The following is a 27673-nucleotide window of genomic DNA, read 5'->3' as shown; positions in this document are numbered from 1 at the left end:
AAATGTGAATTATTATGTGGATTATAATGAATGGATATTTTTGTAGGGGTTGATAAAAATATATATATTTTTCAGGGAAAATCAAGTTTGAAATTTCAAATTGGAAATGACAAACTTCAGAAGCCTTTTTAATACACTCCAAGTAAAAAAGTTTCTCCTGCGTCAGGGTGATTGAAGTAAGATCCTACAGCTGTATACACACCGCAGTAGATCAACATCAACACACGGGTAACATTGTGCTGAGCTACATAAGAACCTCAGTTTGTAGGCTAAGAATCAACTATGCGAGTTCCCTATTCTAGAAACAGCTTTACGTCACAATGAATACTGTAGGCTACATACAGTATCTGTTAATCTATTGAATGACAAGCATTTACATTAGTGTTGACAATTTGGATATATTTTATAAGTAAAGTGTCTTTCCTTTTCAGGATGACTGGTCAACAAAGCTGACATGAAATCTAGTAAAAACCGAACAACAATTTTTGGTCAATTGTTTTTTTTTTCAAAGGGTGGCAAGTTCCCCAAGTTTGTGTCGAAGGAGATGGAGCACATGTACATAGAGGAGCTAAAGGCATCAGTGAACCAGCTGATGGCCAACCTGGAGAGCATGCCCGTGTCCAAGGGAGGGGAGTTCAAACTGCAGAAGCTGAAGAAAGGACACAACACCTCCATCATGGACATGGGCCAGGAAGACGAGAACACGCTGTCTAAATCTGACGTGGTGCTCTCCTTCACTCTGGAAGTAGGTACCCTAATCCTGTCTAACCCTACCCCTAGCCCTGACCATCACCCTAACCCATCTCAATAGTAACACTAACACTAACCAAGTACAACTCTGATGTTGCCCTAACACTGCCTAGGAAGGATAAAACCTCAGCATTTTGGCATTATGACAGAATATCCTAAATACAGTGTTACCATTCACCTGCCTCTGTCTCTGCCTCTGTCTTTATAAGCAGGATAAGTAATCAAAAACATGATCAACCTATTTATTTACAACGTATCAGTGTTCTGTGGCAAGGAAAACACTGTTTCTATTGAGGTCTGTGGTGGTGGTAGTAGTGGTGGTGGTGGTGGTGGTAGTGGTGGTGATGATGATGATATAGCAGATTTTTACCCCAGCCGGCCCTTTGATAAACTATATCTGATTTGCACTTTCATTGGTCTATTGGTTATTTTAGAACATGGATACATTCCATGCCGAAGTCCCAGAGTGTTTGCGCTTATGCTTTAATTTTCTTCTATCTTGATATAAATCTAGACCAGGGCCCATATTCACATAGCGTCTCAAATCAAATCAAATTTTATTTGTCACATACACATGGTTAGCAGATGTTAATGCGAGTGTAGCGAAATGCTTGTGCTTCTAGTTCCGACAATACAGTAATAACCAACAAGAAATCTAACTAACAATTCCAAAACTACTGTCTTATACACAGTGTAAGGGGATAAAGAATATGTACATAAGGATATATGAATGAGTGATGGTACAGAGCAGCATAGGCAAGATACAGTAGATGGTATCGAGTACAGTATATACATATAAGATGAGTATGTAAACAAAGTGGCATAGTTAAAGTGGCTAGTGATACATGTATTACATAAGGATACAGTCGATAACATTATATAAGGTAGCATTGTTTAAAGTGGCTAGTGATATATTTACATCATTTCCCATCAATTCCCATTATTAAAGTGGCTGGAGTTGAGTCAGTGTCAGTGTGTTGGCAGCAGCCACTCAATGTTAGTGGTGGCTGTTTAACAGTCTGATGGCCTTGAGATAGAAGCTGTTTTTCAGTCTCTCGGTCCCAGCTTTGATGCACCTGTACTGACCTCGCCTTCTGGATGATAGCGGGGTGAACAGGCAGTGGCTCAGGTGGTTGATGTCCTTAATGATCTTTATGGCCTTCCTGTAACATCGGGTGGTGTAGGTGTCCTGGAGGGCAGGTAGTTTGCCCCCGGTGATGCGTTGTGCAGACCTCACTACCCTCTGGAGAGCCTTACGGTTGAGGGCGGAGCAGTTGCCGTACCAGGCGGTGATACAGCCCGCCAGGATGCTCTCGATTGTGTATCTGTAGAAGTTTGTGAGTGCTTTTGGTGACAAGCCGAATTTCTTCAGCCTCCTGAGGTTGAAGAGGCGCTGCTGCGCCTTCTTCACGATGCTGTCTGTGTGAGTGGACCAATTCAGTTTGTCTGTGATGTGTATGCCGAGGAACTTAAAACTTGCTACCCTCTCCACTACTGTTCCATCGATGTGGATAGGGGGGTGTTCCCTCTGCTGTTTCCTGAAGTCTCTGAGTTGGGGTGCTGAATGATCTAGGATCAGGTTCTCCCTCTTATTAGTTATGATTTGAAATGCAAAACTGATCCGCTCTCATACTGAGACGCTTGTGAATATATACCCAGTATAGATTGCAAACAGGTTGCCCTCCAGCCATAAAGAAAGAGAAGAAAAAAATAGATGAACAAAGAAGGTAATGTAGTGAAATAACAGATCACAAGGTATACCTAGGTAATATAGTGAAATAAAATACCTCCTTTTTTACATTTCATAGCAAACTTCATAATAACTCATTATAGTAACTCTGGTTATGATGAACAATCTAAGAGAATACGATATACTCAGAAGAGCCATTTCTGTTCCCCTAGCTACTTAAGGAGAAGGAAGTTCTAGCACTGGCAGCAGGATTGGTGGGTCCCCTGCGGGACGGTTGAGCTAACGTAGGCTAATGGGATTAGCATGAGGTTGTAAGTAACAATAACATTTCCCAGGGCATAGACATATCTGATATTGGCAGAAAGCTTAAATTCTTGTTAATCTAACTACACTGTCCAATTTATAGAAGCCATTACAGTGAAAGAATACCAAGCTATTGTTTGAGGAGAGTGCACAGTTTTGAACATGAAAAGTTATTAATAAACAAATTAGGCACATTTAGGCAGTCCTGATACAACATTTTGAACAGAAATGCAATGGTTCATTGGATCAGTCTAACACTTTGCACATATATTGATGCCATCTAGTGGCCAAAATCTAAATTGCACCTGGGTTGGAATAATACATTATGGCCTTTCCATTGCATTTCAAAGATGGTACAAAAAAAATACAGAAAAATGGTTGTTTTTTTCTTTGTATTTTCTTTTACCAGATCTAATGTGTTATATTTTCCTACATTCCTCTCACATTTCCACAAAGGTCAAAGTGTTTCCTTTCAAATGGTACCAAGAATATGCATATCCTTGCTTCAGGGCCTGAGCTGCAGGCAGTTAGATTTGGGTATGTCATTTTAGGCAAATTAGAAAAAAAGGGGCTGATCCTTAACACCACTCCCTCCCCAGCCTGGTCTCAAAGACATGTAACATAGTAAATGTAAATCTGGAACACTCAAATTAGTATATGTTACATTTGGTACGTTACATAAGACAGAAGAATGCTAAAGTAAAAAATGAAACTAGGTGCATAACGTGAAAGTCTAGCAACCCAAAGGTTGCGTGTTCGAATCTCATCACCTAGCCACCTAGCTCACGTTAGCCACAATAAATTGCAATTGCAAACATCCACAAATGATTACATACTAGAAGTCAACGCCGATACCGATTATTGGATTATTGGAGGACCAAAAAAGCCGATAACGATTAATCGGATAATTTTTATTTTTTTATTTGTAATAATGACAATTACAACAATACTGAATGAACACTTAATTTAACTTAATATAATACATCAATACAATCAATTTAGCCTCAAGTAAATAATGAAACATGTTCAATTTGGTTTAAATAATGCAAAAACAAAGTGTTGGAGAAGAAAGTAAAAGTGCAATATGTGCTATGTAAGAAAGCTAACGTTTCAGTTCCTTGCTCAGAACATGAGAACATATGAAAGCTGGTGGTTCCTTTTAACATGAGTCTTCAATATTCCCAGGTAAGAAGTTTTAGGTTGTAGTTATTATAGGAATTATAGGACTTTTTCCCTCTATACCATTTGTATTTCATTAACCTTTGACTATTGGATGTTCTTATGGGCACTTTAGTATTGCCAGTGTAACAGTATAGCTTCCGTCCCTCTCCTCGCTCCTCCCTGGGCTCGAACCAGCAACACAACGACAACAGCCACCATCGAAGCAGCTTACCCATGCAGAGCAAGGGGAACAACTACTAGAAGGCTCAGAGCGAGTGACGTTTGAAACGCTATTAGCACGCGCATTTCACTTCAGGTTACACCAGCCTCATCTCGGGAGCTGATAGGCTTGAAGCAATAAACAGCGCAATGCTTAATGCACAACGAAGAGCTGCTGGCAAAACACACAAAAGTGCTGTTTGAATGAATGTTTATGCCCCTGTTTCTGCCTACCACCGCTCAGTCAGATACTTAGATACTTCTATGCTTGTATGCTCAGTCAGATTATATGCAACGCAGGACACGCTAGATAATATCTAGATAATTTCAACCATGTGTAGTTAACTAGTGATTATGATTGATTGTTTTTTATAAGACAAGTTTAATGCTAGCTAGCAACTTACCTTTGCTTACTGCATTCGCGTAACAGGCAGTCTCCTTGTGGAGTGCAACGAGAGAGAGGCAGGTCGTATTGCATTGGACTAGTTAACTGTAAGGTTGCAAGATTGTATCCCCCGAGCTGACGAGGTGAAAATCTGTCATTCTGCCCTTGAACGAGGCAGTTAACCCAACGTTCCTAGGCCGTCATTGAAAATAAGAATGTATAAAATAAAGGTATAAAAAAATGTAATTGAAAATAAACAAATAAAGAAATCGGCAAATCGGCACCCAAAAATACAGATTTCCGATTGTTATGAAAACTTGAAATCGGCGCTAATAATTCGGTCAGTCCGATTAATCGGTCGATTAATACATACCATACGAAATGTAGCATATCATACTAATTAGAGTGTCTCGGATTTACATTTACTATGTTACGTCTACCCCTGAGTCCAGGTTGCCCTCCCAGCAGTTGATTGTAGTGTTGAGAAGAGAAGATGTTATGGTGCTAAAACTGAAACTACTGCTTTATAGATTGGAGAGGCTGGCCTGATTTGTAGCTTCTGTCATGGAATTTAGTGATGGGGGTTTTGCCCCCCATTGTCTTTCCCATTTTAATTATCATGAGTTTCAGTTTGCTTGAGTAGGTCTCTGTTTTATCATCTTTCTCTCAGTGTGTAGGGCACCTTGATAATTGCTGGAGTGGAATTCGTGGAATGGTATCATACATCAAATGCATGATTTCAATGTGTTTGTTGCCATTCTGTTCGCGCCGTTCCAGCCATTATTATGAGCCGTCCTCCACTCAGCACGCTCCATTGGTTTAAGGTACTTTAAGATATACTGTAAATGTTGTTGACCAATAGAGCTACGGGTAATAATGAGTTTTAGACTAATGATTGTTAATGGGGGTTTTATGAGGTTATTCTGTATGCATTTACCTATGTGGGTTTCTGCCTTTGATCAACAAGGTCAAGGTGACTGTTGTAGTTGTGTAAAGGGCTGGGGCCCGTTCAGGAATGTGCAGAGCGCTCAGATGTATTGTCTAGACCAGATACAGTATGGTTGTCTTTCATGTAGAATAGAGAGTAATGTTAGCTCTATATTTAATACATTTCTGCTACATTGTGAACCTTACTGAATACACCTGTGGTTTAACAACATGCTGTTTGTGTGTGCCCTTCAGGTGGTTATCATGGAGGTGGTGGGCCTGAAGTCTCTGGCTCCTAACAGGATTGTGTACTGCACTATGGAGGTGGAGGGAGGGGAGAAACTGCAGACAGACCAGGCCGAGGCCTCCAAGCCAACGTAAGACCCTACTCTCAGACTCTCTCTCTGCCTTTGTCTCTCTTTCTCTCTCTCTTTCTCACCTCAACCTGGCTTTGCTCAACATCCACTTACTAATGTGTTCTCATGGTATTTGAATGTAGTCACCTTCTCTTCACACTTTGATTTCTGAGTCAGCTGTTCAAGTTGTGAAAGAAGGCTCACAGTGTAATCTTCCGTTTAGAACAGTCCGTCTCCATGGGATTTAGAAGGAGGTCCGATGATGAGTCAATCTCAGGTCATGAGCAAACAAAAAGGTTCTCCTTTGAAAACCTCACATTGACCTACGGGTATAACCATATAGATACATCCAGAAACTAGAACTAAGGGTCCAACACCGTAAGTTGGTTCATGTTCATCATGGTTACAGCCTTTCGTCATCCCTGCCTGAATGATGATGATGGGAGGTGAATGTGTCGAACATGATCATGTCTCCTGTAATGAAGGACACAGTCTGTAACAGTACAGTGTGTCTATGAAGCCAGTCTTTCTCTCTTGTGATGTTTAGTGCGTGAGCTATTTCAGGGTCTCATCATCCTGCTTCTTTCCTTCTCTGACACTGATTTTGCCGACAGACAAGGCAGCTCTGCTTCTAGCTCCTAAGCAACTTTACAGTATTACAGCTGGAAATAACTTTTGAATATCAGAGTGGTGGAAACTCACCATCATTACGACCTGGTATACGACTTCCCCGAATTGGATCCTTTGTTCATACCCCCCAGGGCAATTTAACTTATCCCAGAGGCTGCTCCAAGTCGAAGCCGGCGTGAAGAGGTATTCGGAGTGGACTTCTAGTGGGCACACCATCCACCACTTCCGAGTGTATTACTCGCTAATGTTCAGTCTCTGGACAATAAAGTAGACAAGCTCAGGGTGAGGATCTCCTACCAGAGACACACCAGAGACTGTAACATAGTCTGTTTCACGGAATCATGGCTCTCTCGGCATATACTATCCCTGTCCATGGAGCCAACTGGGTTCTCATTTTATTCGCGCAGACAAGAATGAAGAACTCTCTGGGAAGAAAAAAGGTGGGGGTGTATGCTTCATGATTAACACCTCATGGTGTGATTGTGATAACATACAGAAACTCAAGTCCTTTTGTTCACCCGACCTAGAATACCTCACAATCAAATGCCGACCATATTACCTCCCAAGAGAATTCTCTTCTGTTATAGTCACAGCCGTGTATATTCTCCCTCAACCCGATGCCATGATAGCCCTCAAGGAACTACACCGGACTTTATGCAAACTGGAAACCACACATCCTGAGGCCGCTTTTATTGTAGCGGTGGATTTTAACAAAGCAAATTTGAGGAAAACGCTACCAAACTATCAACACATTGACTGTAGTACGCGCTTAGGAAAAGCACTAGATCACTGCTACTCGCCTTTTGGAAATGCCTACAAGGCCCTCCCTTCAGCAAATTAGATCACAACTCCATTTTGCTCCTCCCTTTCTATAGGCAGAAACTCAAACAGGAAGTACCCATTCAAAAGGTGTATACAATGCTGGTCTGACCAATCGGAATCCATGCTTCAAGATTGTTTTGATCACGCAAACTAGGATATGTTCCGGGTTGCCTCTGAGAATAACATTGATGCTTACACGGACACGGTGTATGAGTTCATCAGGAAGTGTATAGGGGATATTGTTCCCACGGTGACTGTTAAAACATACCCAAACCAGCGTCTGCCGGCCCTAGACGGCATCCCTCAGAGGATGCGCAGACCAGCTGGCTCTAGTGTTTACGGACATACTCAATCGCTCCCTATCCCAGTCTGCTGTCTCGACTTGCTTCAATATCTCCACCATTGTTCCTGTACCCAAGAAAGCAAAGGTAACTGAACTAAATTACTATCGCCCCAGAGCACTCACTTCTGACATCAAGAAGTGCTTTGAGAGGATACTTTACCTGACACCCTAGACGATGCAATCGCCATCGCAATGCACACTGCCCTATCCGATCTGGACATGAGAAATACACTGCTCAAAAAAATAAAGGGAACACTTAAACAACACAATGTAACTCCAAGTCAATCACACTTCTGTGAAATCAAACTGTCCACTTAGGAAGCAACACTGATTGACCATAAATTTCACATGCTGTTGTGCAAATGGACGAGACAACAGTTGGAAATTATAGGCAATTAGCAAGACACCCCCAATAAAGGAGTGGTTATGCAGGGGGTGATCACAGACCACTTCTCAGTTCCTATGCTTCCTGGCTGATGTTTTGGTCACTTTTGAATGCTGGCGGTGCTTTCACTCTAGTGGTAGCATGAGATGGAGTCTACAACCCACACAAGTGCCTCAGGTAGTGCAGCTCATCCATGATGGCACATCAATGCGAGCTGTGGCAAGAAGGTTTGCTGTGTCTGTCAGCGTAGTGTCCAGAGCATGGAGGCGCTACCAGGAGACAGGCCAGTACATCAGGAGACGTGGAGGAGGCCGTAGGAGGGCAACAACCCAGCAGCAGGACAGCTACCTCCGCCTTTGTGCAAGGAGGAGCACTGCCAGAGCCCTGCAAAATGACCTCCAGCAGACCACAAATGTGCATGTGTCTGCTCAAACGGTCAGAAACAGACTTAATGAGGGTGGTATGAGGGCCCGACGTCCACAGGTGGGGGTTGTGCTTACAGCCCAACACCGTGCAGGACGTTTGGCATTTGCCAGAGAACACCAAGATTGGCAAATTCGCAGGCGCCCTGTGCTCTTCACAGATGAAAGCAGGTTCACACTGAGCACATGTGACAGACGTGACAGTCTGGAGACACCGTGGAGAACGTTCTGCTGCCTGCAACATCCTCCAGCATGACCAGTTTGGCGGTGGGTCAGTCATGGTGTGGGGTGGCATTTCTTTGGGGAGCCGCACAGCCCTCCATGTGCTCGCCAGAGGTAGCCTGACTGCCATTAGGTACCGAGATGAGATCCTCAGACCCCTTGTGAGACCATATGCTGGTGTGGTTGGCCCTGGGTTCCTCCTAATGCAAGACAATGCTAGACCTCATGTGGCTGGAGTGTGTCAGCAGTTCCTGCAAGAGGAAGGCATTGATGCTATGAACTGGCCCGCCCGTTCCCCAGACCTGAATCCAATTGAGCACATCTGGGACATCATGTCTCGCTCCATCCACCAACGCCACGTTGCACCACAGACTGTCCAGGACTTGGCGGATGCTTTAGTCCAGGTCTGGGAGGAGATCCCTCAGGAGACCATCTGCAACCTCATCAGGAGCATGCCCAGGCGTTGTAGGGAGGTCATACAGGCATGTGGAGGCCACACACACTACTGAGCCTCATTTGGACTTGTTTTAAGGACATTACATCAAAGTTGGATCAGCCTGTAGTGTGGTTTTCCACTTTGGAGTGTGACTCCAAATCCAGACCTCCATGGGTTGAAAAATTTGATTTCCATTGATAATTTTTGTGTGATTTTGTTGTCAGCACATTCAACTATGTAAAGAAAAAAGTATTTAATAAGAATATTTAATTCATTCAGATCTAGGATGTGTTATTTTAGTGTTCCCTTTATTTTTTGAGCAGTGTACCTAAGTCAGAATGTTGTTCATTGACTATAGCTCAGTGTGGTGAAGGCGGCACAACAGCGCCTCTTCAACCTCAAGAAGCTGAAGAAATTTGGCTTGGCCCCTAAGACCCTCTGAAACTTTTACAGATGCACAATTGAGAGCATCCTGTCAAGCTGTATCACCGCCTGGAATGGCAACTGCACCGCCCACAACCGCAAGGCTCTCCAGAGGTTGGTACGGTCTGCCCAACGCATCACCGGGGGGCACACGTCCTGCCCTCCAGGACACCTAATGTCACAGGAAGGCCAAAAAGATCATCAAGGACATCAACCACGCGAGCCACGGCCTGTTCACCCCGCTATCACCCAGAAGGCGAGGTCCGTACAGGTGCATCAAAGCGGGGACCGAGAGACTAAAAAACAGCTTCTATCTCAAGGCCATCAGACTGTTACACAGTGCATCTCGCTACACCCACAATAACATCTTCTAAATATGTGTATGTGACCAATACATTTAATTCAGGTGAGAGAGAGAATAGGGAGAGAGCGAGAGAGATGGAGATGAATGAAGGACAGACAAGGAAAGAAAAAGTGACAGGTGACAGACAGAGGTAGAGAAAGGGGAGAGAGAAAATAGAGAGGTAGAGGGGGAAAGGTAGAGGAGAGAGTGAAAGAGAGGGAAAAGGAGAGGGGAGATGGAGGTAGAGAGAGGGGGAGAGCAGCCTCTCTGTGTGCTCTTACTGTAGTGCAGTCAGGCAGGGAGAGACTGATTAGGATACAGCATCTCAATGGAGCTGGAGAGAGTCCCCATTCAGCACTCATGGAAATGACAAGCATCACGTGCTGCTAGCTAGGTGTCTGCTTATCATTCACATACACCATCACACACACACAGGCTTCACATACACTGTACACACGCTGCCCACACACTACACGCAAAAACATAAACACACATACAAACAGGATAACACAAGCATGCAGGTACACATACACAAGCATGCATGACCACGTATGCACACACACATTGTTTGTACACTCAAAAAAACGAAAACATGCACACAACACATACACAAAGCTCATCTAATTCACCAGGCATGGATTGAATAGGGCGTCATGGGTGAGCCATACACAGCCACTGTGTATCTTAGCAATCTGCAGCGACGTATACATACTGTACTTATGGGAAAACACTGACACAACCTTTGACTGGACAAGCTTCAACTACCCCCATTGTAATATACACGATGCACACCGATGCAAGGTCAAATACAACACAATAATGTAATCCATTTGTGAAGACTGGAAAGTGATTGATAGGTGATGGGGTTGATGTAGTACTGGGATGAGGGACCAGCATAAGAGACAAAGAGGTGACTGTTTCATCCTTTGTATTGACATGGGACTTACTCCAAGCCACTCAACCCAAACATGAATGAGACACTAATTTATATGCTGCACAGTAGGAGTATGGACCTTGGTGTTGCTGCTTCCATCGGCAAGGTCCCCGTCATGTTCTTCAAATGGCCTCTGTTGCCTACCACACACAACGCTGCAGCTACCTCCAAACACACACACACACACACACACACACACACACACGCTCATACAACTCCCTCTTTGTCCAGTCACCTTAGTCAAACTGTACCCCTATCTGTTGTAAGAGAATTCCAAACCCCTTAAGCATGATGAGACACATACAGATGTAGGATCTTCATTTGACCACCCGGTTGCAGGACAACTTTCCTGAAATGCAGGACATTTTAAACTTGTAATGAATTTGAAGTTTAAAAAGTCTTCTGAAGTTTGTAATTTCCACTAAGAAATGTCAGTCTTGATTTCCCCTACAAAAATGTCCATTAATTATAATCCACATAATAATTTGCTTTTGCTGCAGAATAATTTCCCTGCTGTAGCGAACTGTCTCAAATTAAGATCCTGCGTCTGAATCCGGACTGATCTAGGACTTGCTGTCATTTTGTTGAACAAACGATCTTTCTGCTTCTTGAAGATATTACAGTACTACACTCATTCTTATTTATTATATCCATATTCATATCTATATTCTGCCCTTGAGTTGCGTTCCCATGCAAAACTAGACAGATAGCTAACAACTAAGTCTTCAATAAAACTCCCAAGGCGTGACTTTTCTTGAATTAATATATTGAAAACGTTTGTTGTGAAACTGCAAAATACAGAAAAGAATATACTTTAGTATTCAATTCACACCGACATACTGTAGCTGTACATTATACATTTGAAGTTGCATGAATACAAAGCACGTGTTAAGGTACCATGCATCTGGCATGATGCCAAACCATATAGCTAATTGTTACTCATATGGTAATTGGCTAACTCCTTTAATTACTCTAATAATGTACAACCATCTACGTAGAATAACAAAGCATATTACACTAGAAACAGTAACAAAACTACAGTATTGTATATTTTACAATTCGTTTGCATGACGCACGAGCAAAGTAATACAGCTAACGACATACATGAAAGGCATTGCAATTTGTGTGAGTAAATGCAACCAACCAACATTGACATGTAAGCAACTCTATCAATAACAAGATTATCATCACTAGCTAAATGCTTGAATCGAACTTACAAACAAATATTTTCCGAGGCAGAAGCGTGACAAGAGAACTGCACTGAAAGACCTGCACCATAACGTTGTTTTTAGCTGCTTCTCGGGTCTCTTCCGGTTTCCTCCTCTGCGTGTCTCTTCCTGTTTTCCTTACAGTCCAAGTACCAGAAAGCTCCACTAGGTGGCGAATAACACCATGGAACACAATGAAAATCCATTTTAACCATTGTAATTAAATAATCTGTTACCTTCTAACAGGATGGCAGCACAACCTATATTCAATAAATGATCAATACAAGTAGAAATATGGTGCCAATGTGAAACAGTTCCGTGTAAGATGAGACACCACTGGCCCCCCCTGGTGGTGCTGAGTGGTAGTGTCAGAGAGGAGCAGGAGGAGTGACACTCTTGCTGTGTTCACGCACCGTTTCCCCTGTTCCCTTTCTGTGTCTCCATTTGTCACATCGTCACTCACAGATGCAGCTCACGTAGAGGGACACTCACAGCAGGAGGACAAACAGCACAAACAGACGCTCACACACGCGGGCACACACACACACACACACACACACACACACACACACACACACACACACACACAGTAATTGAGAAAGAATAGCTTTCAGCCTGATCAATGCTGGCTCTGCCTCCTTGATGGTGATATCCAATTATGATTAAAGACACAATAACCCTTATGAACATGTTAGTATATGTCACTCTGTGAGTGTGCACGTGTGTGTGCATGCGTGAATGTGCATGTGTGTTTGTCTCTGTGTCGTGGTAGTGTTTCCTCAGGCTGGTAGTGCTCCCTGCGTGGTGCGGTCGGTGGCCTGTCTCCTCTGTCTCAAATCTAATTGTATTTGTCACATGCGCCGAATACAACAGCTGTAGACCTTACAGTGAAATGTTTACTCACAAGCCCTTAACCAACAATGCAGTTTTAAGAAAAATAAGAAGCTGTTTAGAAGCCTCTGGGACCTAGACTTGGTGCACCAGTACCACTCCATCTCTCCTCTGTAATAAATTGATGTTGCTGCTGCAAAGTGTGTGTGGGACTGGGACCAGACAATGCATTTCATATCACCTCCCTCTACTCCCCGCAGCTAACTCTCCGCAAGTTCAGCCAAGACAAAGTGTCAGCTGCTGTTCTCAGTCTGTCTCATAATTCAACAGTAAATTGCTTACTCAGTCAGACCTAGCTTTTTCTTTTCCACCTTGGTTTTCTAGTAGTTTATATCTAACCACCACTCACTACTTCTGAGAATGCAGGTATCGAGAGGATGAGAGAGAGAGGATGAGAGAGAGGATGAGAGAGAGGATGAGAGAGAGGATGAGAGAGAGGATGAGAGAGAGGATGAGAGAGAGGATGAGAGAGAGGATGAGAGAGAGGATGAGAGAGAGAGAGATGAGAGAGAGAGATGAGAGAGAGAGATGAGAGAGAGGGAGAGAGAGAGGATGAGAGAGAGAGAGAGAGAGAGAGAGGGAGGAGAGAGAGAGAGAGAGGGAGAGAGAGGGAGAGGGAGAGAGAGGGAGAGAGAACACCTATTGGGTGAAATACCAGTGTGCCATCACAGCAGCAAGATTTGTGACCTGTTGCCACACGAAAAGGGCAATGATTTATTTTTCCTTTTGTACTTTGACTATTTGCTCATCGTTACAACACTGTATATATACATAATATGACATTTGAAATGTTTCTATTCCTTTTGAACTGTAATGTGTAATGTTTACTGTTAATGTTTTATTGTTTACTTCACTTTTGTTTATTTTCTATTTCACTTGCTTTGGCAATGTAAACATATGTTTCCCATGCCAATACAGGCTGTTGAAGCACTTTAATTGAATTGAGAGAGAGAAAGTGAGAGAGAAAAGGGACGGAGATGTCGTTTTTTTTACTAGATCTTGTGCAATACCTCTGGGCCAGGCAGATGTTAAGTAAGGCTGGGATTCAATTCAATTACATTCACTGTAAAGACTGCGAATGGCAGCTCGAACAGAAATTCCCTTCCAAATGAAATTTCAGTGCAGGTTGTTTATCTACGTTAGTTTGAATCCAGTTGCTCCCATGTTTTGAGCCATGCCTGAATGTAGTGACGGTAAAATGCTTCTGATGTTTGTGCAGTGGTGGAGAAAGTACTCAATTGTCATACTTGAGTAAAAGTAAAGATAACTTAACAGAAAATTACTCAAGTAAAAGTGAAAGTTACCCATTAAAATACTACTTGAGTAAAAGTCTAAAAGTATCTGGTTTTAGATGTACTTAAGTACAGTTCTAGAAAAAGTACTAAATTGTCATACTTGAGTAAAAGTACAAAGTAAAAATAAATGCTACACATCAAATCCCTTATATTAAGCATACTAGATGGCACTATTTTCATATTCTTAATTACGGACAGAAAGGGGCCCACTCCAACAGTCAGACATCATTTACAAACACTGCAGTTGTCATATCAGAGGCAGTAGGGATGACAAATCGTTATATTGATAGGTGCCATAATTCTGTCCTGCTTGAGCATTCTAAATGTAATGACTACTTTTGTGTGTCAGGGAAAATATAAGGAGTAAAAAGTACATTATTTTTTTTCAGGAATATAGTGGAGTAAAAGTAAAAGTTGTCAAAAATATAAATAGTAAAGTTAGGTACAGATACCCCAAAAAACTACTTACTTAGGTACTTTACACCAAATGTGTGTGTGTGTTGTATTTCAGCTGGGGGACCCAGGGAGACTTCACCACCACACACCCCCTCCCTGCTGTCAAGGTGAAACTGTTTACAGAAAGCACTGGAGTTCTGGCCCTGGAGGACAAAGAGCTGGGAAGGGTAACACATATATATATATTTTTCTCTCTCTCTCTCTCTCTCTCTCTAGTAATTTTCTGCAGTCTCTCTTTCTACAGTCTCTCTCTCTCTCTTTCTCTACAGTCTCTCTCTCTACGGTCTCTCTCTCTCTCTACGGTCTCTCTCTCTCTCTCTACGGTCTCTCTCTCTACAATCTCTCTCGCTACAGTCTTACTCCTTACAGTCTCTCTCTGCATACAGTCTGTCCCTCTACAGTCCCTCTCTCTATACAGTCTCTTGCTAAAGTCTCTATCTCTACAGTCTCTCCCTCTCGCTCTACAGTCTCCACAGTCTCTCTCTACAGTCTCTCTCCCCCACAGTCTCTCTCTCTCTCTACAGTCTCTCTCAATCTCTCTCTCTCTCTACAGTATCTCTCTCTACAGTAATTTTCTGCAGTCTCTCTCTCTCTCACTCCACAGTCTCTCTCTCTCACTCTACAGTCTCTCTCAATCTCTCTCTCTACAGTCTCTCTCTCTCTACAGTCTCTCTCAATCTCTCTCTCTCTACAGTCTCTCTCAATCTCTCTCTCTACAATCCCTCTCTCTCGCTACAGTCTCTCTCGCTACAGTCTTTCTCTACAATATCTCTCTCTACAGTAATTTTCTGCAGTCTCTCTCTCTCTCTCTCTCTCTCTACAGTCTCTCTCTCTTGCCTTCTCTCTCTCTTGCTCTCTCTCTCTCTGCAGTCTCTCTCTCTACAGTCTCCCTCTCTACGGTCTCTCTCTACAGTCTCTCTCTCTCTATGGTCTCTCACTCTCTACAGTATCTCTCTCTCTCTCTCTCTCTCTCTCTCTCCAGTCTCTCTCTCTCTACGGTCTGTCTCGCTCTCTCTCTCTCTCTCTCTCGTTTCTCTCTCTCTCCCCCTCTCCCTCTCCCTCTCTCCCTCTCTCTCTCTCTCTCTCTCTCTCTCTCTCTCTATACAGTATCCACCTCTCTCTCTGTCTCTCTCTCTCTCTCTCTCTAGTCTCTCTCGCTACACTCTCTCTCTCTATGGTCTCTCTCTCTCTCTCTCTCTCTACAGTCTCCCTCTCTCTCTACAGTCTCTCTCTCTCTACAGTAATTTTCTGCAGTCTCTCTTTCTACAGTCTCTCTCAATCTCTCTCTCTACAGTCTCTCTCTCTACAGTTTCTCTCTCTACAGTCTCTCTCAATCTCTATCTCTACAGTCTCTCTCTCTCTACAGTTTCTCTCTCTAAAGTCTCTCTCAATCTCTCTCTCTCTACCCTATCTCTCTCTACAGTAATTCTCTGCAGTCTCTCTCTCTCTCACTCCACAGTCTCTCGCTCACTCTACAGTCTCTCTCAATCTCTCTCTCTCTACAGTCTCTCTCTCTCTACAGTTTATGTTATCTACAGTCTCACTCAATCTCTCTCTCTCTACCCTATCTCTCTCTACAGTAATTTTCTGCAGTCTCTCTCACCCCACAGTCTCTCTCTCACTCTACAGTCTCTCTCAATCTCTCTCTCTACAGTCTCTCTCTCTACAGTCTCTCTCAATCTCTCTCTCTACAGTCTCTCTCTCTACAGTCTCTCTCAATCTCTCTCTCTACAGTCTCTCTCAATCTCTCTCTCTACAATCCCTCTCTCTCGCTACAGTCTCTCTCGCTACAGTCTTTCTCTCTACAATATCTCTCTCTACAGTAATTTTCTGCAGTCTCTCTCTCTCTCTCTCTCTACAGTCTCTCTCTCTTGCCTTCTCTCTCTCTTGCTCTCTCTCTCTCTGCAGTCTCTCTCTATGTCTCCCTCTCTACGGTCTCTCATTCTCTCTCTCTCTATGGTCTCTCACTCTTTCTCTTTCTCTTTACTCTCTCTCTCTCTCCAGTCTCTCATTCTAGGTCTAGTCTGTCTCTCTCTCTCTCACATCTCTCTGTATTCTCAAAAAGTCTTCAAATCCTCTCTATATTTTATATTAGTCTCTCTTCTATACAGTATCCACCTCTCTCTCTGTCTCTCTCTCTCTCTCTTCTCTCTCTCTCGTCTCTCTCGCTACACTCTCTCTCTCTATGGTCTCTCTCTCTCTCTTTCTCTTCACAGTCTCCTCTCTCTCTACAGTCTCTCTCTCTCTACAGTAATTTTCTGCAGTCTCTCTTTCTACAGTCTCTCTCAATCTCTCTCTCTACACCTGTTGAAAAACTCTCTCCCACTACAGTTTCTCTCTCTACAGTCTCTCTCTGGTTAATCTCTATCTCTAAGTCTCTCTCTCCCAGACAGTTTCTCTCTCTAAAGTCTCCTCAATCTCTCTCTCTCTACCCTATCTCTCTCTACAGTAATTCTCTGCAGTCTCATCTCTCTCTCACCCACAGTCTCTCAAAGACACGGCACTCTAACCAGTCTCTCTCAATCTTGGACTCAGTCTCTCTCTCTCTACAGTTTATGTTATCTAAAGTCTCATCAATCTCTCTCTACCCTATCTCTCTCTACAGTAATTTTCTGCGGTCTCTCTCACCCCAGTCTCTCTCTCACTCTACAGTCTCTCTCAATCTCTCTCTCTACAGTCTCTCTCTCTACAGTCTCTCTCAATCTCTCTCTCTACAGTCTCTCTCTCTACAGTCTCTCTCAATCTCTCTCTCTACAGTCTCTCTCTCTCTACAGTTTCTCTCTCTAAAGTCTCTCTCAATCTCTCTCTCTCTCTACCCTATCTCTCTCTACAGTAATTTTCTGCAGTCTCTCTCTCTCTCACTCCACAGTCTCTCTCTCTCACTCTACAGTCTCTCTCAATCTCTCTCTCTACTGTCTCCCTCTCTACGGTCTCTCTCTCTACAGTCTCTCTACAGTCTCTCTCTCTATGGTATCTCTCTCTCTACGGTCTCTCTCTATGGTCTCTCTCTCTCTCTCTACGGTCTCTCTCTCTACAGTATCTCTCTCTCTCTCTCTCTCTACGGTCTCTCTCTCTCTCTCTCTATACAGTATCCCTCTGAGGCTTTCTGTGGAAAGGAGAGTCTCTCTCTCTACACTCACTCTCTGTGGTGTCTCTCTCTCTCTCTCTCTATTACAGTATCCCTCTCTCTTTCTCTCTCTCTATAGTCTCTGTCTCTACACTCTCTCTCTCTACAGTCTCTCTCTCTCTCTCTCTCTCTCTCTCTTTCTTTCTCTCTATACAGTCTCTCTCTCTCTCTCTCTCTACGGTATATCTCTTTCTCTACAGTCTCTCTCTCTCTCTCTCTCTCTCTATACAGTCTCTCACTACAGTCTTCCTCCTTACAGTGTCTCTCTTACAGTTCTCTCTCTACAGTCTATACAATATCTCTCTCTACAGTCTTTCTCTCTGCAATGTCTCTCTCTACAGTGTCTCTCTCTCTACATTTTCTCTCTCTCTACATTCTCTCTCTCTACAGTGTCTCTCTACCGTCTCTCTCTACAGCCTCTCTCTCACTAAAGTCTCTCTCTCTATCTGTCGCCTGTCCCCCTCTTTCTCTCTCTCTGTATTTTTCTCCATCTTCCTCACTCTTATGTTTGTATTGTTATACACTACCGGTCAAAAGTTTGGACACACCTACTTATTCAAGGTTTTTTCTTTATTTTTACTATGTTCTACATTGTAGAATAATAGTGAAGACATCAAAACTATGAAACAACACATGGAATCATGTATTAACCAAAAAAGTGTTAAACAAATCCACCTATATTTTATATTAGTGATTCTTCAAAAAGCCACCCTTTGGCTTGATAACAGCTTTGCACATTCTTGGCTTTCTCTCAGCCAGCTTCACCTGGAATGCTTTTCCAACAGTCTTGAAGGTGTTCCCACATATGCTTAGCACTTGTTGGCTGCTTTTCTTTCACTCTGCGGTCCAACTCATCCCAAACCATCTCAATTAGGTTGAGGTCGGGTGATTGCGGAGGCCAGGACATCTGATGCAGCACCATCACTCTCTTTTTCGGTCAAATAGCCCTTATACAGCCTGGAGGTGTATTGTGTCATTGTCCTGTTGAAAAACAAAAGATAGTCCCACTAAGCTCAAACCAGATGGGATGTGTATCGCTGCAGAATGCTGTGGTAGCCATGCTGGTTAAGTGTGCCTTGAATTCATAAATAAATACCAGACAGTGTCACCAGCAGAGCACCCCCACACCATAACACCTCCTCCTCCATGCTTCATGGTGGGAAATACACATGCAGAGATCCATCCATTCAACCACACCATGTCTCACAAAGACATGGCGGTTGGAACCAAAAATCTTCAATTTGGACTCCAGACAAAAGGACAAAAAGAGGCTGATTCAGTCTCATCTAAACAGCCTGGTGCTTATTCAGTACAGTACTGTAGGTGGGCTGAGTCAGTGATGGTTTTAACCCCCCACAACCAGAACTTCATTTCAACCAGTTTTACCTCTGAGCTGTGACCCCGTCACAGTTCCTCAGTGATATCTTCGGGCCACATACTGTACACAGCTATCATATTTCTTCACTTTGATTAACATGTTTTAATTAGTTGCATATTAATTATGCAATTTGCATCATCTGTGACAGGAAAGTCATGCGGAAATGTCTTAATCATCTGGTTTGCTCCTCTCTGGCGCTGTCCTCTGGTGCAGAGAGCGAGAGCAATCGATCATCCTGTGACCGTGTGACGGATGGCCCCGGGCTCGGCTGGGCTCACTGCTGGTTATCAGAGGGGATAGCTAGGGCTGATTTGTGGCTGTGGTAGACTGAGGCTGAGGCTGTGGAAAGGAGAGGAGGGGAGGGGAGTGGCTGTAAGACATCACTTTGTGGTAGTGACCTTGGCTTTGACAGGGGCTCTTTGGTCTCCTTCTGCAGTGGCAGAGAGGCAGCTATCAGTCAGTCAAAAAGTGAGCCAGTCAGTCAGTTGATCAGGCAGTCAGTTAACCAGGCAGGCAGTCAGTCAATCAGCCAGCCAGTCATCCAGCCGGGCCACAATGCTTCCTCAAAGCTCTTTAACTCAGCAAAGATAGATTAGGCCCCCTCTTCAGGGGGGCAGTGTGGAGCAGAGAGACGCGGAGTAGAGGAGAGTGTCGGCTGCTGCGCTTCTCTCTCCTTTGATACGGCTACACAGCTACACAGATAGGCTGAGCCACCAGCTCAAACGTGTCACAAAGCACCGGCACACTGGGGCCCAGGCTGCCAGAGAGACTAAATACTGGGGGTACCGGAACAGAGTCAATGTGGAGACTATATACTGGGGGTACCAGAACAGAGTCAATGTGGAGACTATATACTAGGGGTACCAGAACAGAGTCAATGAGGAGACTATATACTGGGTGTACCGGAAGAGAGTCAATGTGGAGACTATATACTGGGGGTACCAGAACAGAGTCAATGTGGAGACTATATACTGGGGGTAGCGGTACAGAGTCAATGTGGAGACTATATACTGGGGGTAGCGGAACAGAGTCAATGTGGAGACTATATACTGGGGGTACCAGAACAGAGTCAATGTGGAGACTATATACTGGGGGTACCGGAACAGAGTCAATGTGGAGACTATATACTGGGGGTACCGAACAGAGTCAATGTGGAGACTATATACTGGGGGTACCGGAACAGTCAATGTGGAGACTATATACTGGGGGTACTGGAACAGAGTCAATGTGGAGACTATATACTGGGGGTACCAGAACAGAGTCAATGTGGAGACTATATACTGGGGGGAACAGAGTCAATGTGGAGACTATATACTGGGGTAACAGAGTCAATGTGGAGACTATATACTGGGGGTACAAAACAGAGTCAATGTGGAGACTATATACTGGGGGTACCAGAACAGAGTCAATGTGGAGACTATATACTGGGGATACCGGAACAGAGTCAATGTGGAGACTATATACTGGGGGTACCATAACAGAGTCAATGTGGAGACTATATACTGGGGGTACAAGAACAGAGTCAATGTGGAGACTATATACTGGGGTACCGGAACAGAGTCAATGTGGAGACTATATACTGGGGGTAGCGGTACAGAGTCAATGTGGAGACTATATACTGGGGGTACCGGTAACAGAGTCAATGTGGAGACTATATACTGGGGGTACCAGAACAGAGTCAATGTGGAGACTATATACTGGGGGTACCGGAACAGAGTCAATGTGGAGACTATATACTGGGGGTACCGGAACAGAGTCAATGTGGAGACTATATACTGGGGGTACCGGAATAGAGTCAGTGTGGAGACTATATACTGGGGGTACCGGAACAGAGTCAATGTGGAGACTATATACTGGGGGTACCGAACAGAGTCAATGTGGAGACTATATACTGGGGTACCGGAACAGAGTCAATGGGGAGACTATATACTGGGGGTACCAGAACAGAGTCAATGTGGAGACTATATACTGGGGGTACCGGAACAGAGTCAATGTGGAGACTATATACTGGGGGTACCAGAACAGAGTCAATGTGGAGACTATATACTGGGGGTACCAGAACAGAGTCAATGTGGAGACTATATACTGGGGGTACCGGAACAGAGTCAATGTGGAGACTATATACTGGGGGTACCAGAACAGAGTCAATGTGGAGACTATATACTGGGGGTACCGGAACAGAGTCAATGTGGAGACTATATACTGGGGGTACCAGAACAGAGTCAATGTAGAGACTATATACTGGGGGGTACCGGTACAGAGTCAATGTGGAGACTATATACTGGGGGTACCAGAACAGAGTCAATGTGGAGACTATATATGGGGGTACCGGAAAAGAGCCAATGTGGAGACTATATACTGGGGGTAGCGGAACAGAGTCAATGTGGAGACTATATACTGGGGGTACCGGAACAGAGTCAATGTGGAGACTATATACTGGGGGTACGGAACAGAGTCAATGTGGAGACTATATACTGGGGGTACTGGAACAGAGTCAATGTGGAGACTATATACTGGGGTACCAGAACAGAGTCAATGTGGAGACTATATACTGGGGGTACCGGTAACAGAGTCAATGTGGAGACTATATACTGGGGGTACCGGAACAGAGTCAATGTGGAGACTATATACTGGGGGTACCAAACAGAGTCAATGTGGAGACTATATACTGGGGGTACCAGAACAGAGTCAATGTGGAGACTATATACTGGGGGTACCAGAACAGAGTCAATGTGGAGACTATATACTGGGGGTACCGGAACAGAGTCAATGTGGAGACTATATACTGGGGGTACCAGAACAGAGTCAATGTGGAGACTATATACTGGGGTACCAGAACAGAGTCAATGTGGAGACTATATACTGGGGGTAGCGGAACAGAGTCAATGTGGAGACTATATACTGGGGGTACGGTAACAGAGTCAATGTGGAGACTATATACTGGGGGTAGCGGAACAGAGTCAATGTGGAGACTATATACTGGGGGTACCAGAACAGAGTCAATGTGGAGACTATATACTGGGGGTAGCGGGGGTACAGAGTCAATGTGGAGACTATATACTGGGGGTACAGGAACAGAGTCAATGTGGAGACTATATACTGGGGTACCGGAACAGAGTCAATGTGGAGACTATATACTGGGGGTACCAGAACAGAGTCAATGTGGAGACTATATACTGGGGGTACCGGAACAGAGTCAATGTGGAGACTATATACTGGGGGTACCGGAACAGAGTCAATGTGGAGACTATATACTGGGGGTACCGGAATGGAGTCAGTGTGGAGACTATAACTGGGGGTACCGGAACAGTCAATGTGGAGACTATATACTGGGGGTACTGGAACAGAGTCAATGTGAAGACTATATACTGGGGGTACCAGAACAGAGTCAATGTGGAGACTATATACTGGGGGTACCGGAACAGAGTCAATGTGGAGACTATATACTGGGGGTACCAGAACAGAGTCAATGTGGAGACTATATACTGGGGGTACAAGAACAGAGTCAATGTGGAGACTATATACTGGGGGTACCGGAACAGAGTCAATGTGGAGACTATATACTGGGGGTAGCGGAACAGAGTCAATGTGGAGACTATATACTGGGGGTACCAGAACAGAGTCAATGTGGAGACTATATACTGGGGGTAGCGGTACAGAGTCAATGTGGAGACTATATACTGGGGGTACCAGAACAGAGTCAATGTGGAGACTATATACTGGGGGTACCGGAACAGAGTCAATGTGGAGACTATATACTGGGGGTACCGGAACAGAGTCAATGTGGAGACTATATACTGGGGGTACCGGAACAGAGTCAATGTGGAGACTATATACTGGGGGTACCAGAACAGAGTCAATGTGGAGACTATATACTGGGGGTACCGGAACAGAGTCAATGTGGAGACTATATACAGGGGGTACCGGAACAGAGTCAATGTGGAGACTATATACTGGGGGTACCGGAACACAGTCAATGTGGAGACTATATACTGGGGGTACCGGAATAGAGTCAATGTGGAGACTATATACTGGGGGTACCGGAACAGAGTCAATGTGGAGACTATATACTGGGGGTACCAGAACAGAGTCAATGTGGAGACTATATACTGGGGGTACCAGAACAGAGTCAATGTGGAGACTATATACTGGGGGTACCGGAACAGAGTCAATGTGGAGACTATATACTGGGGGTACCGGAAAGAGCCAATGTGGAGACTATATACTGGGGGTACCGGAACAGAGTCAATGTGGAGACTATATACTGGGGGTAGCGGTACAGAGTCAATGTGGAGACTATATACTGGGGGTACCGGAATAGAGTCAGTGTGGAGACTATATACTGGGGGTACCGGAACAGAGTCAATGTGGAGACTATATACTGGGGGTAGCGGTACAGAGTCAATGTGGAGACTATATACTGGGGGTAGCGGTACAGAGTCAATGTGGAGACTATATACTGGGGGTACCGGTACAGAGTCAATTTGGAGACTATATACTGGGGGTTGCCGGTACAAAGTCAATGTGGAGACGACATACTGGGGGGTACCGGTACAAAGTCAATGTGGAGACTACATACTGGGGTGTACTGGTACAAAGTCAATGTTGAGACTATATACTGGGGGGTACCGTTACAGAGTCAATGTGGAGGCTATATACAGGGAGTACCGGTACAGAGTCAATGTGGAGGCTATATACTGGGGGGTACCGGTACAGAGTCAATGTGGAGACTATATACTGAGGGGTACCAGTACAGAGTCATTATACCGGTTAGACTAGGTCATTGAGATAATATATACATGTAGGTAGAGTTATTAAAGTGACTATGCATTGATAATGACAACAGTGGTGTAAAAGGTGTGTGGAGGGGGGCAATGCAACTAGTATGGGTAGCCATTTGATTAGAAGTTCAGGAGTCTTATGGCTTGGGGGTAGAAGCTGTTTAGAAGCCTCTTGGACCAAGACTTGGCACTCCGGTACCACTTGCCATGCAGTAGCAGAGAGAACAGTCTATGACTAGGGAGGCTGGAGTCTTTGACAATTTTAGGGCCTTCCTCTGACACTGCCTTGTATAGAGGTTCTGGATGGCAGGAAGATTGGCCACAGTGATGTACTGGGCCATACGCACTACCCTCTGTAGTGCCTTGCGGCCGAGTAGTTGCCATACCAGGTAGTAGTGCAACCAGTTATGATACCCTCGATGGTGCAGCTGTAGAAACTTTTGAGGATCTGAGGACCCATGCCAAATCTTTTCTGTCTCCTGAGGAGGAATAGGTTTTGTCTTGCCCTCTTCACGACTGTCTTGGTGTGCTTGGACTATGTTAGCTTGTTGGTTATGTGGTCACAAAGGAACTTGAAGCTCTCAACCTGCTCCACTACAGCCCCATGGATGAAAAATGGGGGAGTGCTCAGTCCTCTTCTTCCTGTAAGTCCACAATGATCTCCTTTGTCTTGATCATGTTGAGCGAGAGTTTGTTATCCTGGCATCACGCGGCCAGGTCTTTGACCTCCTCCCTAAAGGCTGTCTCGTCGTTGTCGGTGATCAGGCCTACCACTGTTGTGTCATCGGCAAACTTAATGATAGTGTTGGAGTCGTGCCTGGCCGTGCAGTCATGAGTGAACAGGGAGTACACGGGGAGACTGAGCACGCACCCCTGAGGGACCCCTGTGTTGAGGATGTGTTGTTACCTACCCTCACCACCTGGGGGTGGCTCGTCAAGAAGTCCAGGATCAAGTTGCAGAGGGAGGTGTTTAGTCCCAGGGACCTTAGCTTATTGATGTGCTTTGAGGGCACTATGGTGTTGAACGCTGAGCTGTAGTCAATGAACAGTATTCTCACATAGGTGTTCCTTTTGTCCAGGTGGAAAAAGGCAGTGAGGAGTGCAATAGAGATGTCAATGGGACTCACCTGATTAAATAATAAAGGATAAAAACAAGTAGTTTAGTTTAGATATTGTCATATTTTCTTCATCTCTAAATCTCTCTTTCAATATGAATTTATTTGATACTTCTCTCTTCCAGGTGGTCCTCCACCCGACCCCTAACAGCCCCAAAGCCTCAGAGCTCCATAAGATGGCCATCACTAAGGCCTGCCCCGACCAGAACCTTCAGATCAAACTGGCCATCCGCATGGACAAACCGCAGAACATGAAGCATTCTGGGTAAGCATGGACAAGCTGCAGATCTGATCTGTACAACTCTTAGAAGGTTTCCCATGGAATGCTCTGCAAATTATTGAGGACCATAATCATAAATATTGTATGACATTGACATACCATTCAGACCACCATCAGGTGTTGGAATTCATTGAGACAATCTGTATGAATTATCTTGTGTTTCCGTAGATACACTATAATATTATAGTTGCAGAACATGACTAGATGTCTTATGACCATTCTGCCTGCCTGTTGAGGGCCCTTTTGTCCTTGTCTGTTTCACCTTTGGGGAGCAACAAAGCCTCTGTCAACTCAGGGTCATCCAGTCTGCATGAAACATCATTGTCATCCCTAATGGAAACCACATACATTTCACATGTGATCTTATGTAAAGTTAATGTGATAACATGTGACAACATGTAAAGCAACATGTGATAACATGAAACTACACATAACATGAATTCTGTGTTTTTCTGTAAGAGATATTATAAACAGTGATTAGATCAGCCTCTCCTTTCCACGTAGGAGGGGATACAGTCTTGTCTATACATTTAGTGTGGGCTAAACCTGTCCATTCTGTTGCTGTTGCTACAACACAGGAAACAATATTAGCAATAATATTAAAATTCTCATACCAATGCCATGTAATAAACTTTAACATTGTTTTCTGGAAGGTATTTGTGGGCTTTTGGGAAAAACGTCTGGAAGCGATGGAAGAAGCGTTTCTTTGTCCTGGTTCAGGTAGGTATATAATCAGCCTCTGAAATATCAGGTCTGCTCAATTCAAAGGTTATTCAAATTAGTACACCACCAACACCTTAAGAAACATGTGCCTGAAGCAGTGGCGTATTTAGGTATAGGTGATATTGGCAGTCGCCCAGGGCAACATCTTGCAGGGGGGCGGCACGGGGCACCCGCACAAAAACATCGTAATGGTAACATTTGCGCGATAGGTTTTCTAATGCTCATTTGCACGTCATGTCAATGATATCATGTCACCGTGTGGGACTGTGGGTCAATTAACTTTGTGGGAGTGGGCGCCCTGATTCAAGTTTGTGAGCTAGGCAGGCTACTACCTGGGAAGGTCTCCCACTCAGAAGTATGAGATGGGGAGGTGGGCGGGGGTAGATTGACCTCAGGGCTCCCCTCTGGGAGCTGGAGGTAGGGGGAGCGGGGGAATCTATCAAATAGCGCACCTCTAACTTTGTACAGTACTAATGAAATTAGTAAATCAGTCACACTACGAAATGCTACCAAATATACCATAATTAATTCATAACACTGTGAATATATAGTTTCAGGCATGGTTGCTTTTTGCTTGTGTGAAGTCGTTAAGAATCATATTAAACCAGTCTGCACAGCACCAAGGTGAATTGGTTTAGTCTTGACTCTCCGTTTAAGGGGGGTGCTGAAGGGCGGGTGTTCCCAAACTGCCACTGGGAAGGGATGGTTTCCACACAAATATAACACCTTTTTAAAGAAACTCATACTTGAAAAGTCACGACTGATCCTGTAATGTTCCTCAGCACATGAAGGGTATGACGTGTCTGTCCTCTCTGGTGCAGGTGAGCCAGTACACCTTTGCCATGTGCAGCTACAGAGAGAAGAAGTCTGAGCCACAGGAGCTGCTACAGCTGGATGGTTACACTGTGGACTACACTGACCCCCAGCCAGGTACATACAGTTGAAGTTGAAAGTTTACATACACCTTAGCCAAATACATTTAAACTCAGTTTTTCACAAATCCTGACATTTGATCCTAGTAAAATTTCCCCGTCTTTGGTCAGTTAGGAACACCACCTTGTTTTAAGAATGTGAAATGTCAGAATAATAGAGAGGGAATGATTTATTTCAGCTTTTATTTCTTTCATCACATTCCCAGTGGGTCAGAAGTTTACATACACTCAATTAGTATTTGGAAGCATTGCCTTTAAATTGTTTAACTTGGGTCAAACGCTTCAGGTAGCCTTCCACAAGCTCCCACAATAAGTTGGGGGAATTTTGGCCCATTCCTCCTGACAGAGCTGGTGTAACTGAGTCAGGTTTGTAGGCCTCCTTGCTCGCACACTCTTTTTCAATTCTGCCCACAAATTTTCTATAAGTTTGAGGTCAGGGCTTTGTGATTGACTCCAATACCTTGACTTTGTTGTCCTTAAGCCATTTTGACACAACTTTGGAAGTATGCTTGGGGTCATTGTCCATTTGGAAGACCCATTTGCGACCAAGCTTTAACTTCCTGACTGACTGTCTTGAGATGTTGCTTCAATATATCCACATAATTTTCCTCCTCATTATGCCATCTATTTTGTGAAGTGCACCAATCCCTCCTACAGCAAAGCACCCCCACAACATGATGCTGCCACCCCCCGTGCTTCACGGATGGGATGGTGTTCTTCGGCTTGCAAGCCTCCC

General features: G+C 44.2%; 1 protein-coding gene across 9 annotated transcripts in view; it reads left to right on the top strand.

The window, feature by feature from the left end:
- Positions 1–27673, top strand: part of LOC112254833 (calcium-dependent secretion activator 1) — a 164426-nt gene that overhangs the window by 94330 nt on the left and 42423 nt on the right. For all 9 annotated transcript variants that reach the window (XM_024427734.2, XM_042324622.1, XM_024427729.2 and 6 more), the window contains exons 5-10: positions 512–745; positions 5691–5812; positions 14657–14768; positions 25128–25267; positions 25936–26002; positions 26827–26935. In XM_024427734.2, the coding sequence (XP_024283502.1) occupies positions 512–745; positions 5691–5812; positions 14657–14768; positions 25128–25267; positions 25936–26002; positions 26827–26935 (784 nt within the window). The remainder of the gene's footprint in view (positions 1–511; positions 746–5690; positions 5813–14656; positions 14769–25127; positions 25268–25935; positions 26003–26826; positions 26936–27673) is intronic.

Source organism: Oncorhynchus tshawytscha, linkage group LG07 (genome assembly GCF_018296145.1).
Source record: "Oncorhynchus tshawytscha isolate Ot180627B linkage group LG07, Otsh_v2.0, whole genome shotgun sequence".
In the NCBI taxonomy this organism is placed as follows: Eukaryota; Metazoa; Chordata; class Actinopteri; order Salmoniformes; family Salmonidae; genus Oncorhynchus; species Oncorhynchus tshawytscha.
This window is presented reverse-complemented; position numbering and strand designations above follow the sequence as displayed.